The following is a 12,658-nucleotide window of genomic DNA, read 5'->3' as shown; positions in this document are numbered from 1 at the left end:
TACCCTGAGCCAAGAACTCTTCAAGAATGCTTTTCAAATCTTCTCTCGCACTCAAGGGTACGGGGGAACTTTATGTGAAACAGGATGTGCATTGGGAAGTAACCTGATTTTATGCTTGAACCCTTACACCTTTCCCACATGTTTGTCAAACAGTGGCTTAAAGCAAGACAAAATGCTGTTAATAGACTCTTGAGGGGGTCAACCAAGGAAATGGGAACCTCACACAACACTACTGGATTGGTTGAGCCTGAGACCAGAAGAATACCTATTCTTGCTAGTTCTTGCCACCCAACAATATTTTTGTCTTTGATAGCAACGTAGACCTTAGTACATGTCTTTCTGCCAAGACATGTTACATCTGCTATGAAATATCCCAGCAATTCAATCTCTTTTTCCCCGAAAGCCTTTGGGTTAACACCTTTGGGATATAAGGCTTGTTCAACTCCCAGAAAGTATGAAATGTAGTGTCTCTCATAATGGTTATGGGTGACCCTGAATCAGCCATAACCGTCAATGTTATGTTATCAATTTGCACTTCACACATGGGACCTTTGATAGGTAAAATTTAATTAGCACACTTCAGTCAGTATAACGTTGTAAAGTGATTCAGAACATGTGACAAGATTTACATCCACAATACCAATCGCTGTTGGTTGTCTACCACTTCTGCATACGCTCTGAAAATTACCCATTTTCTTGCAAAGAGTACACTTCTTTCCAATTGTAGGACAGCTTTAAGTGTTACCAAGATGATACTTAGAGCTACATCGGTAACATGACCCAAACGTTTTCCGGCTCACGTTCTTAAATGCCTTCCCTTTGGCATTGATGGCACATAACAGCATCAGTGCCCTCCTCATTAGCCGAAATATCAGTTACCGTAGCAAAATCAGGATGCAAAATTTCTAAGGAAATAAGCGATCATTCAATGCTATTTGCAGGATCAAGAACTTCAATTAACGTGGGGTTTCTACAACTTAGAAGTCTTTCCTACAACTTTCTTGAAGCACAGTTAAAAACGAATTGATCGCATAAGTAAATATATGGATTAGTGCCAAACTCGCATGTGGAAATGGGTGGCAAACTATCAAAAATCTGCAGCACTGCTAGACCAAGACTACCAAACGGCATTGCAAATTTATCTGCAGGATTGTAGCTGGCAGCATCAATAACAACAGTATGGTTCTCAAATAACCTAAACCAATGTACCCATTTTATAGCAGGTTGACGTGGAAGACTCAAGAAAGGTGGGTGTGGGGTGACCATTGCTTGCTGTGAAGTTTTGCTGTGAAGTAGCCACGAAAAAGGTTAGAGGAGGAGGAACACTAAAATTCAAAGCAACAAATAGCAACACTGTATACATAATAAGCAGGAATGACAATCAACTATTAAAAATAATAATAAAATAAAATAAAAGAATATTCAATGCCCCAAACGATAGAGTACTTTTAGTCAATGACTCAGATTTACTGAAGTGGGTAAGTAAAGACAGGCAATCTGTAGAAATGGTGTGCCTGTCACTTTATGCACTAACAACCTAAAACAAATTAAGTACTTAGAGATATGTATATTTGCAGTGTACACAGTGCGAAGTAAAAGTTGTATCTAGAAGAAGTGGCGTGCCTGTCACTCAGCATGCAGGCGAGATGTGGAAAGAGCCACGTATAATGAGGAAGCAGCAATTGTCCTCATGAGATGGTGTGCCAGGCCGAGGTCGTGGCTAAATAACTAGGAAACAGCGTTCTTACAAACAGGATGTGGAGGCCGGCAAACGTGCATAACCACCCCTCCAAAGACAAAGTGGAGGCGACTGTGCAAGCGGAATAAGATCTTGAGCAAGGCAGCTCCGGCGGGGGGAAAAAATCACAATTCGCGAAAGTGAGGTGTAGTGTGTCAGTGAGCCGAAAAAAATGGTCGCCAAGATGAAATGAGCGAGCTGAGGCAGGCAGCAAGGATAAAACAAGGTAGGTTTATTTCATATGTTAGTGCCCATGATGCAGCGCGTCCTGCCAGCTTGGATCCCAACATCTCTCTTTCGCTGTAATGAAATCCATGCCTGCACTGGTAATGTGCACGTGAAAACACAGGTTGAACGATAACAAGCATTATAACATTACTTGACACTGAGCACGGGCACTCTTCATGGAAATAAAGAACATGGATGTCAATTTAAAGAATGCAATCAATTACACACTGTGTGAAGGGGCTGTTCAAAGCGTCATAAGAGCTGGGCCAATGGTGTCAGTTGACAGAAAGAAGAGACGAGGTGGACAAGGGTTGAGGCGAGATAGTACTTGATAGTAGTGAGAATAGTAAGAGTGCACTTTTCAGGTAGTTGATCAAATGCTGCTAGGGATATACTGTTGGGAGCAATCAGTCAAAAATCTAAAGATAATAGTGAGGGTTTTGTATCAAATACAATTTGGATTTTGGCATTCTTTTCTGGGAAGGAGGAGAGATTGGATATAAGACATGATAGGGCTTCTTCTAATTACATGAAACGTTTGACTATGGCAAAGATTTCCCGGGAGGAGTTTCAAGAGCAGTCGATTTTATTGGTAAAGTTAGATAGATGAGTTGAAAGTTAGATTGATGAGTTGAACGAATAAGATGCTGATAGTGGATAACGGCAGATCTGTAGCTTTCCTTATCTTCGGCGGAGTACGCACCTCTACATTTGCTTTCTTATGCTTTACAGTGATGCATGGCATCTCATAACTCGTCTGAGTACCATGGGGGCAGAAGGGGATTTGTGGTTAGAGGGATTGTTCTTACATGGAGCAATGATATCAAGGACATGAGAGATCCACCAATTAAAATTCACAGGTGACACAGAAATATCAAAATGATGGCCAAATGGGTTTCGTTAAGGGCAGTGGTAAAGCAAAATTATGAAACGTGCCTACATATGTATGGGAAGATTGGCAGATATTTCACCATGGGCCAACCACTGATGCACTTCAAGTGTTAGTGTTTGCCCCATGGTGCTTTTGCCGCCTCTGCCCTCTTGCTCTAGGCTTTTTTTTAATTTACAGGCAGTGCCTCCAAGTGCCCTGGCGTCTTTCTCCTTTACAGGTGCTACCCCTCCATGCCCCTTGCAGTGGCACTTCCGCACCTGCCGCATTGCTTAATTGAGTAGTAAAGTGTCAGCTGGCACTAAGATTGTGGCACAAAGGCCGCAGTCAATGTGGTAGTCAATAGATGTCAGAAATATCGTCTGACGTAAATATGTCCTAAGCATTGTTTACAAAAATATCATAAAATCATTGGATGCAGATTTTGTGTGATTGATTCCAGTGGGACAGTATTTTAGTGCCTGATTTTTAGGATACAATATTTTTGTCTGATGATATCTTGGTACCACTCTTGGACATTCTCACTGCTTAGGATCCACTAGTTGCTAGTGTTTCAACTCAGACTCACTAGGGAAACATCCACTACTTGACCTAACCATCTCTGCTGGTTCGATCACCAATATGAAGCCATATCAACTTTGCTAAAGTACCAGTGTGGAAAAGTCGTTTTTACAGGAATAAAAAGTGCTTTTCAACATTTATAAGAATGTAATTCAGGGGAACAAAAAAAGTTGGAAGATTTTGCAGCAAACAGTTTGCACTTGTCTCTGGGAAATATTGTGTCAAGCTGTGTTTTTTTTATCTGAAGCTCCAGTTTCCCTGATTCAGCCTTGGTGAAATTCAGATTGAGGGTAATTATCCTACTTCTGTTCCTTAAGGATTGTCTAGTTCAAAAGATTCTGACCGAAAGGGTCTCCACAGCGAACATTAAAAGCAAGCAGTCACCAGCCTGCGCCTGCCTGCCAGAAACCTTGAACGTTCACTCCTGTTTTGAGTGTTTGCAGACAATAAGAGAGTTGTAGGTACGCAGAGGAAGGCACTATGGAAGCTCATCTTTTAAAAGGGAACACAAAGAGGTCTTTACTTAATGATGCTTCTGAGTGTTCCCCAGACCTCTACTATTAATGAATCAAGGAGGGTTCCCCTAGCAGTAGCCACGTTGCACCACTGGTTTGCGCTGTGGCACCTTGGCAGGAAGTCAATACATGCAACAGGTAGACGCTTCTGTTGACTTCAGTGCAGCCATCAACAGGTTATCTGTGCTTTGGTGTGGAAGGGATTAGAAATGGAGGTCACCCCTCCAGTCCATTAGACATCATTCACCTTCTCTGCAGTGAAGGAAGTAACCTGTTAAGGGCTACCCAGGTCACTATTGACCACCTCTCAGCCTTCCGTACCAAATGAATAGTCAGTCAGACAGTAGAGAATACAAACCAATAACTATTTATTAATATACACTCAGAGCGGAGCCCGATCTGCCCAGTCGCTAGGAGTGCTGCAGAGAGGACTGAAATCAACAAGCATAAAGATACATTATGTACATTTCGTAACCGGGCTAAGACATGCCCACAGTGGAATTTTCCAAACAGGTGCAGCTAAGACAGTGAAATACAGAAAAAAACGGTTTCATTGCTCTTACACATAGTAACACAACCCAAGGTCGTTCCATCTGGAGCCCGTCACCAGACAAGGGGGCGAGGACCTCTATCTGGTGAGAAAGGTTTGCGCTAATATGAAAGGTGCACTCATTACTGAAACAGAGCAGAAATGAAACCCCGAGGTGAGCATTTCTCAGAATTGGACAAAATCAGTTTCGAACAGCCTGAAATGGCGCCCACATAGAAAATGGCACAGCGAATGCTAACTTAATTAGAAACAGCGTAAGCATAAACGATTTTCTATTCTAACAGCAGTTGAAACTGGGTTCAAATGTGGCTGGGAGTGGTCTGTGAATTTGCAAAAAGGATCCCGCTGTCCAATGGTCTAAAACGTGGTTGGGTCCATGCACTGTGGCTTTGGGGTCTGTGAATAGAGAGCACGTGCCTTATCAGCATGTTGGTGTGTGCGTATGACTTCCTGCTGCCTGCGAACCCTGTTAAAGGATTACAGGTACCATCAAACTTTTACAAGGAGTGTTCTAAGTAAATCTAGTCATTGGTCAACATAACTTGAACTTTAATTACGTTTTAGTTTGAAATTTTAAATAGTTTTAGGGTTGCAGTGGTGGTGGGTAGTGGAGAAGTAGTAGAGAAGTGTGGCTCAATGGTTAGAGCGGCAGACCCTGATGCAGAGGTCTAGCCCGGGACCAGGGTTCAATTCCCCGCCTCGGCGGGTCTTGGGCTCAAAATTCCACGGACCTGATAATTCTCGCCTCGGTGCCTATTCCAATCATGGGTCCCACTCTGCAACTCTGGGCAATAGCTTGCTTAATCTCCACAACGGCCCCCACAACGCTAAGGATGCCTGGCCTCCACCTTGGGGGTGCCCAGGAGTGGACACCTCACAGGGAAAGCCAGGATGGGTTCCACAGCAGTATTCGTGCAAGCGCCTTGAGACCCTTGCGGGTGAGTATTGCGCTATACAAGTATCAATTTACAATTTTTGCACTTTGAAGGCATTCACTGGCTCACACCAGTGCCCACTGTTATACTGCCCAGTACCAATGCCTCTTGAGCACTGAGGCGAGTATAGTCCTGGGGCCATAGGTTCCATTGTTTACCTTCACAGTGAACTTTGAAGGATAAGGCAAAAATCACTTTCTTTCTCTTTTGTTCCCGTTTGTCTCATGCAGATTAATGCTGATGTCGCTGTATAATGTCAGCATCAACCTGAAAGGCCTGAAGTACATCAGTGAGAGCCCCAGCTTCCTGCCCCTGCTCACACTGCTCCTGCATGGTAGGTTGTGTGTAGTCCTGCATGCTTGCCTGATATCACCTTGGGTAGGGCCTCATTTGCCGCTACCTAGGTATTGCTCTGCTTAGTATGATGAGAAATAAATGAATGCATAGGCAAATGGGAGTGGGGGGTCATATGTGGAAAGTGAGATTAAAAATACCTGCCTAGTATGTGAATTACTATTTACGCTGTCCTCTCGTCAGTATGGATAAAAGCAGGGGAGGAAGGAAGAAAAAAAGGCAATAATGTGCCTGCCTTGCTAAAAGTGGAATGGCACGGGGATCAACAAAACAATGGATTTAGGCCCAGATCTCTGTATTATGGTGAATGTATGACATTGTTTAGCATTCTGTCCATCAATTGTTCTTTTTGCATTTGTCACCCCGGGTGGGACGGGTATGCCAGACGTGAGTCCTGTGCTCTCCATGCCACTGAAGTCAAGCTAGCCTGGCTGATGAGGGGTGAAATCCCGAAACCTGTCCTTGGATGCTTGTTTCCAGTCCAGGGAAGACCTGGCCTGGCAGTTCGGGCTATACTGTTTCCATGGGGAACAGGATCAAGACTGAACCTGGAATGGCATGACTGAACCTGGAATGGCATGGGGAGCAAAAAAACAATGGATTTAGGCCCAGATCTCTGTACTGGGGACAATGTATGACATTGTTCAGCTTTTTGCATTTGCCTTTCTAAAAGGTCAACATGCTTCAATCCATACCACATAGGCTTTTCTTCAAGACCAAGGAAACTAATTTCTTGATACCACTCCTGTTATGCTGTATTAACTGCACACACTTTGCATGCCAAGAAATAAATCTACTTGTACACAGCACCTACTTGGTGTTGCTGCCTGTATCTATAAATAATGCAGAAATTATGCTTCATGGGTCCTCCGGATGAGAGGGAAGCCTGTAGTCACACTCACTCCAAGACTGCACCTCTGCTCAATAACCTACAAATTGTAGCCGGCCCGCATCTTGTTATAATTTGGATTTTTCCCTGCTCCTGCTGGGCGCTAGCAATGTTGCCCTCAAGAGTGTGGGCATGGGATAAATTTGTGCTGTCACACCTGGTGGGAGGATTTTTGCAGCTCCTGCCGGGTAGGACCAGACAAGTTTTCCCTGGCCACGCTCTTGCAGACCAGGAAACAGTGTCCGGGGGAGGGAGGACACAGCAATGGGGTCCCCGGCGCCAAGACGCCTCGGCATAAGTGCGCTCTACAAATACCCTCAGTCAGTCATTAAGGCCCAGGCCGGGGTCTCTATGGTCTCAGAGAGGCTTGGGAGTAGAGCAGCATGCCCCCTCCCCTTTATTTCTCAATCGCCCCTGGGGATTGTGTCCTCAGGGCCCGAGAGAGACTCAGGGAGAGGGACTACTTGTGGGGACACACCATCCCGCCCTGGTCCTCGGCCTCACTCCTCATAGTGCCCTGGCCCACCCCGGGGTTAATTTATTTCAAGTGAGGGAGCATGTGCTCTTTTTTAAAATTTTACTGCAGGTTCACTGATCCAAAGCAGTGCACCCCTTGGGGAGTCCGTTTGGGAACACCAAGCCTTCGGGAGTAGGGTAGGAATACATCTTTGTGTAATGTTTTGTTCGAGGCATATGAGCTGTAGATTATATACTTGCACAGATCACCATCTTTATTGAGCTTGGATGTTTGCACTCTGTTTTTGTCTCCGAAGAAGTCTTTTAGTCACGAGATAGGTGACTCCTCCTTAGGGTTATAGTGTGCATGGACATTGATTCCATCTCCATTTTGTTTTTTACCGCCGTTGGGTTCGGATGTGATTTGCTGCACTCTGGGTCGGTGTCGTTCTCGAACCCCCCTTTGACGCACAATCCCTCCCCACTTGACGGTATTGTTTCCATCTTGTTTCCCTTTTGACGTGCATCTTCAGAAAATATAAAATCCTCGACCTAGTACTTCGATGCGGGCTGTTGGGCCTATCCGCGCCGACCACGCCAGCAGTCAATGAAAAAAACTCCTTTTAAAAAATGGCCTGGGTGCTAAGTTTCCACACACAGACTTACACGAGGTTTGTAATCTCTGCCTGTCCCCGGAGCACGAAGATAAGAACTGCGAATCCTGTGCATTTTTCAGGTCGAAGAAAACCATCCCTGACCATCGGGCTCAACGTCACAAAATGTCCTGCGAAAGCAGCTCAATTCCGGACATCTTCGGAGCAGATCCCAATGTCCATCCAGAACAACAAGCTGATGAAGGAGAGATCTCCGTCTCCGAGGCCGATGAATCCGATATCGGAGACCAGACAGTCACCCCGGCTCAACGGTCCGTGAGTACCGAGACCCCTCTCCTAACAAATCCCAAACAAATGGTTCCAGTAACCCCTCCGCCCTCATGCTCAGGTCAACACCGGCAACACATTTCAGAAGCCCCACCCTCGGGCTTGGCTATGAAATCGAAAGAAAAGCCTTCCGGCTCAGGCTCGAGCCAACCCCATTCCGGTGCGGACAAGTCACTTCCGGCACGGAAGAACAAAACTAAACCTGTGTCACACCTTTCTTCGTCTGCTCCGAAAATAACCTCAACGCCAAAGCCATTGGCTTCTAAACAAACAAAGGACCAACCTACGGAGCCGAAACAGGCTAAATCAAAACCTTTGGAGCCGAAAAAGGTCTCGGAGCTCTAAACTCCTACACCAAAAGCTAAAGAGTCCAAGTACCCACAGAAAGCTTCAGAGACAAAGTCAAAGGAACATTCTGACCCTAACCCTTCGGCACCGAAAAAGGACATTGTACCCAAACAACAGTCCGTGCCAAAGCAGAAAACACTGCACATTGACCCAGAAACCGGTCATGTTACCACCAAGCCTCCCAACAAGAGATCAAGATAGGGATGATGACGCACATACGATTCCACACGATACAGACCCTTGGGATGGTTATAATACCGATCCCGATGCACACAATGACCCGGACCTCTACCCCTCTAGGCCATCACGACCAGATGATAATATTGTGTTTGTGCAACTAATTAATAGAGCTGCTCAATACCACGCAATTGCACTCTGATCCCTTAGAAGATGACTTCGTAATAAAAACATTTGCACCCTCACAAAAGTCTACACACACCCTGCCACTGCTAAAAGGCATGCTTAAAACTTGCACCAGAAGTGTTTAAAGACCCTGTCAGAGCCAGGATCCTCAACTCCAGGGTAGACAAAAAATATAAGGCAGCTCCCATCAGACTACATCAGAGGTCTGGTCTCTTTAGATTCTCTTGTGGTGTCTAATGCACGCAAGAGAGCTAATTCACAGAGCACAGGTGATGCCCCTCCTCCTGATAAGGAATCAAAACTCATAGATGCATCCGGCAAAAAAAATGCGTCACAGGCTGCAAATCATTGGCGGGTTGCCAATGCCCAAGCTTTGTTGGCTAGATAGGACAGAGATCACTATGATGAGCTTGAAAAGCTTATGCAACATCTCCCTGAGCAATATAAAAACAAAGCTAATTACCTTATACAGGAGTGTAAACTAATAACCCACACATCTATAAAATGTGCCCTTGATGCGGCTGATACATCATCTTGTGCTATTAATACCAGCGTTTTACTTCGCAGGCACGCTTGGCTCCAGATATCCCGATTCAAGCAAGAGGTGCAATCCACTATTCCTCATCAGCCTTTCAAGCAAGAGCATCTTTTTGGGCCCACAGTTTATACATCTTTAGAAAAGATGAAAAAGGATACTGAGACTGCCATGTCCATGGGGGCCTTGCAATTGCCTTTCCCCAGAGACTCTTTTCGTCGCTCCTTTTACAGGGCTTGCGTCAAAACTACTAGCTCAAAACATCCCTCTTCATCATATAAAAGTCCCAATCAAACTACCTCCTCCAGAGGATATTTTCGAGGAGGATACAGGGGTAACAACAATAAGGGAAGAGGCCACTGTAACAATACCCGCAGCTCCCCTACCACCAAGCAGTGAATTCCCTTCATTTCCCTCCGATCATTCCACTCCTGTCGGGGGACGTCTCTCACAGTTCCTACCTGTTTGGAATTCCATCACAACAGACAGGTGGGTAAAACAAATTATCCAGTATGGTTATTGCCTTGAACTCACCTTTACTCCCCCAAACATCCCTCCCAGACAACTTCCAATGTCCTCAGAACATCTGATTCTTCTAAAACAAGAGGTTCTTTCTCTATTACAAAAACATGCAATAGAACCAGTCCCCTTGCCTCATCAAGGCACAGCGGTTTACTCCCTATATTTTCTAATTCCAAAAAAGGATGTCTCTCTCAGGCCAATTTTGGACTTCAGACCGTTATACCTTTACATTCAGTCAGACGACTTCCACATGGTCACTCTCCAACAGGTGCTACCACTGATTCAACAAGGCGACTTTCTCTCCACTCTGGATTTAAAGGATGCCTAGTTTCATATTCCTACTCACAGAAAATATCTCAGGTTCGTGGTATGCGGTCAATGCTACCACTTCAAAGTCCTCCCTTTCGGGGTGACCACAGCACCCAGAGTCTTCACCAAGTGCCACACTGTAGTGGCTGCTCAGTTACGAAGACAACATATTCACGTGTTCCCTTATCTGTACGACTGGCTCATAAAAGCCAAGTCACACAGCAGCTGTGTGCAACACACATACAAAACAATTTAATTGCTTCACGACTTGGGATTCACGGTGAACCTCACCAAGTCCCACCTCCAACCGTCCAGCACACAAAAATATCTAGGAGCTACAAGAAACACTTCAAAAGCTCTAGCATACCCCAACCCAGTCAGGATACACAACATGCAACCTCTAATATCACGATTTCAGCCTGAACACTCATTACCAGCTCGAGTGTTCATGCAGTTAATCGGGATGATGGCCCCTTGCATTCTCATCATCCCGTATGCAAGACTCCAAATGCGTGCCTTACAGGAGTGTTTGGCATGTCAGTGGAACCAGGTTCTGTAGTATGGGATCTCTGTGTATAGTCATAATCTGTGAATAGTCCCGCCCATGTGCGGGGACCCCGGAGCAATCAAAATAGTCTCTTAAGTCGTCTTCTTCTGCAGTCCTGCATAGACACTTAAGAGAAAATGAAAGACAAATAATGCAGCTTTACATTAACAAGGCTAAATTGGCCAGCACTTCATCTTAAAATGAAAAGGATAGCCAAATAATATTATTAAATTTACACATTTTACAGAGTTTCACCACGTACAGAGAAACTCCCCTTCACAAAAATCCATTGCATGATAGAGAGGAACAGTTAGACAGAAAAGCCTCATAGGCTACCATTATGTGTCTGGAAAAGGGATACCGTGCCTTAGAGGAACCCTCCAGACACCCTCGGTATCCCATGATGCACAGCCAAAGGCAAGTTACTTTCAGTTCTTTTTTCCGGCTCCTGCTAGCAGGACCCTGGAGCATTGAGCTCTTCCTTAATTGGTATTACTTAAATTTTTGGATTTTTTGTGACATCTGGGGTCTTCCTCTTCCATTTGCTGTCTTTTTTAAACATATTTACCAACTCTTTCTTGTCAAAATGCCAGCTTTATTCGACAAGTGCCCTGAGTGTGGTAGGAAGAAGGCTAAGTCAGACCCCCACAGAGAATGCCTACTCTGCCTTCCATCAACACATGTGCCTGACTCCTGTGATATTTGTCAATCCTTCTCCAGGAGGACCCTGCGTGACAGGGAGAAGATCCATCTTCAAGGCCTGGAGCAGAGACGACATCAGGAAGCAGGTGGGAGTGCATCAGCCTCTGGGGGGCTCCCCAGTCAAGGACAGGCCTGGAAACAGCACCGGTCCTGGTTGACGTCGAGGGCTACGACATCGGCGTCGAGAGGTATGACGACGATGTGTTTCCCGTCGACCCAGGGCTCTGGGTCGAAGCGACGTCAACGTTCGGCGTAGAGGGGAAGGACGTCGAGACCTCGGACGAGGTCGACGTCGAGGACTTCACAGACGACGTTGACACACCATCGTCGTCGTGCTGAGTCCCGAAGAGATCGCCGCTCGCCGTCAAGGTGACACCGCCGCTCGCTGTCGACGCAAAGGTCGACGTCAACGAAAAGGTCGATGTCGAGGCGAAGGTCGACGTCAGGGAGAAGGTCGACGTCGAGGAGAAGGTTGACGTCATCCTGGACTCCACCCTCTCTATGACCAGACAAGTCAACGCCGTCTCCTCGTCGTGCTTCAACATCCTGCGAATGCTACGCAAGATCTTCCGATGGATCCCCACCGAGACCAGGAAGACGGTCACCCAGGCCCTCGTCACCAGCCGTCTGGACTACGGTAACTCCCTCTACGCCGGAACCACCGCCAAACTCCAGAAGAGACTCCAGCGGATCCAGAACACCTCAGCACGACTCATCCTGGACATCCCCCGCCGCAGCCACATCTCCGGACACCTGAGAGACCTGCACTGGCTCCCGGTCAACAAGAGAATCACCTTCCGGCTCCTCACCCACGCACACAAAGCCCTACACAACCAAGGACCAGGATACCTCAACAGCCGCCTCAACTTCTACGCTCCCACGCGCCAGCTTCGATCGACCAGCCACGCCCTCGCCGCCATCCCCCGCATCCGAAGAGCCACCACAGGAGGAAGGTCCTTCTCCTACCTGGCTGCCAAGACTTGGAACTCCCTTCCGACCCACCTCCGCCTAACCCAGGACCACCTCGCCTTCAGGAAGCAGCTCAAGACCTGGCTGTTCGAGCAGTAGCGGACCCCCCCCCCCAGCGCCTTGAGACCCTCCGGGTGAGTAGTGCGCTATACAAATGCTCTGATTGATTGATTGATTGATCAGTGAGAAGGTCGACGTCAGTGAGAAGGTCGACATCGAGGAAGGAGTCGACATCGCGACGTAAGTCAAAGAGGAAGTCGACGCCCAGAACAGTGTTTAGTGGAAGTTCATCCTCTGTGGTTAGCGT

The 12,658-nt window shown here is 46.4% G+C and overlaps 1 protein-coding gene across 4 annotated transcripts in view; it reads left to right on the top strand.

The window, feature by feature from the left end:
* Window positions 1–12,658, top strand: part of HSF2BP (heat shock transcription factor 2 binding protein) — a 251,031-nt gene that overhangs the window by 211,078 nt on the left and 27,295 nt on the right. For all 4 annotated transcript variants that reach the window (XM_078656400.1, XM_078656399.1, XM_078656398.1 and 1 more), the window contains one exon: window positions 5,647–5,750. In XM_078656400.1, coding sequence (XP_078512526.1) covers window positions 5,647–5,750 — 104 coding nt within the window. The remainder of the gene's footprint in view (window positions 1–5,646; window positions 5,751–12,658) is intronic.

The sequence above is a fragment of the Lissotriton helveticus genome, chromosome 8 (genome assembly GCF_964261635.1).
Source record: "Lissotriton helveticus chromosome 8, aLisHel1.1, whole genome shotgun sequence".
NCBI classification, from domain to species: domain Eukaryota; kingdom Metazoa; phylum Chordata; class Amphibia; order Caudata; family Salamandridae; genus Lissotriton; species Lissotriton helveticus.
Note: the sequence above shows the minus strand (reverse complement) of the source record. Positions and strands in the feature narration are given on the sequence as shown.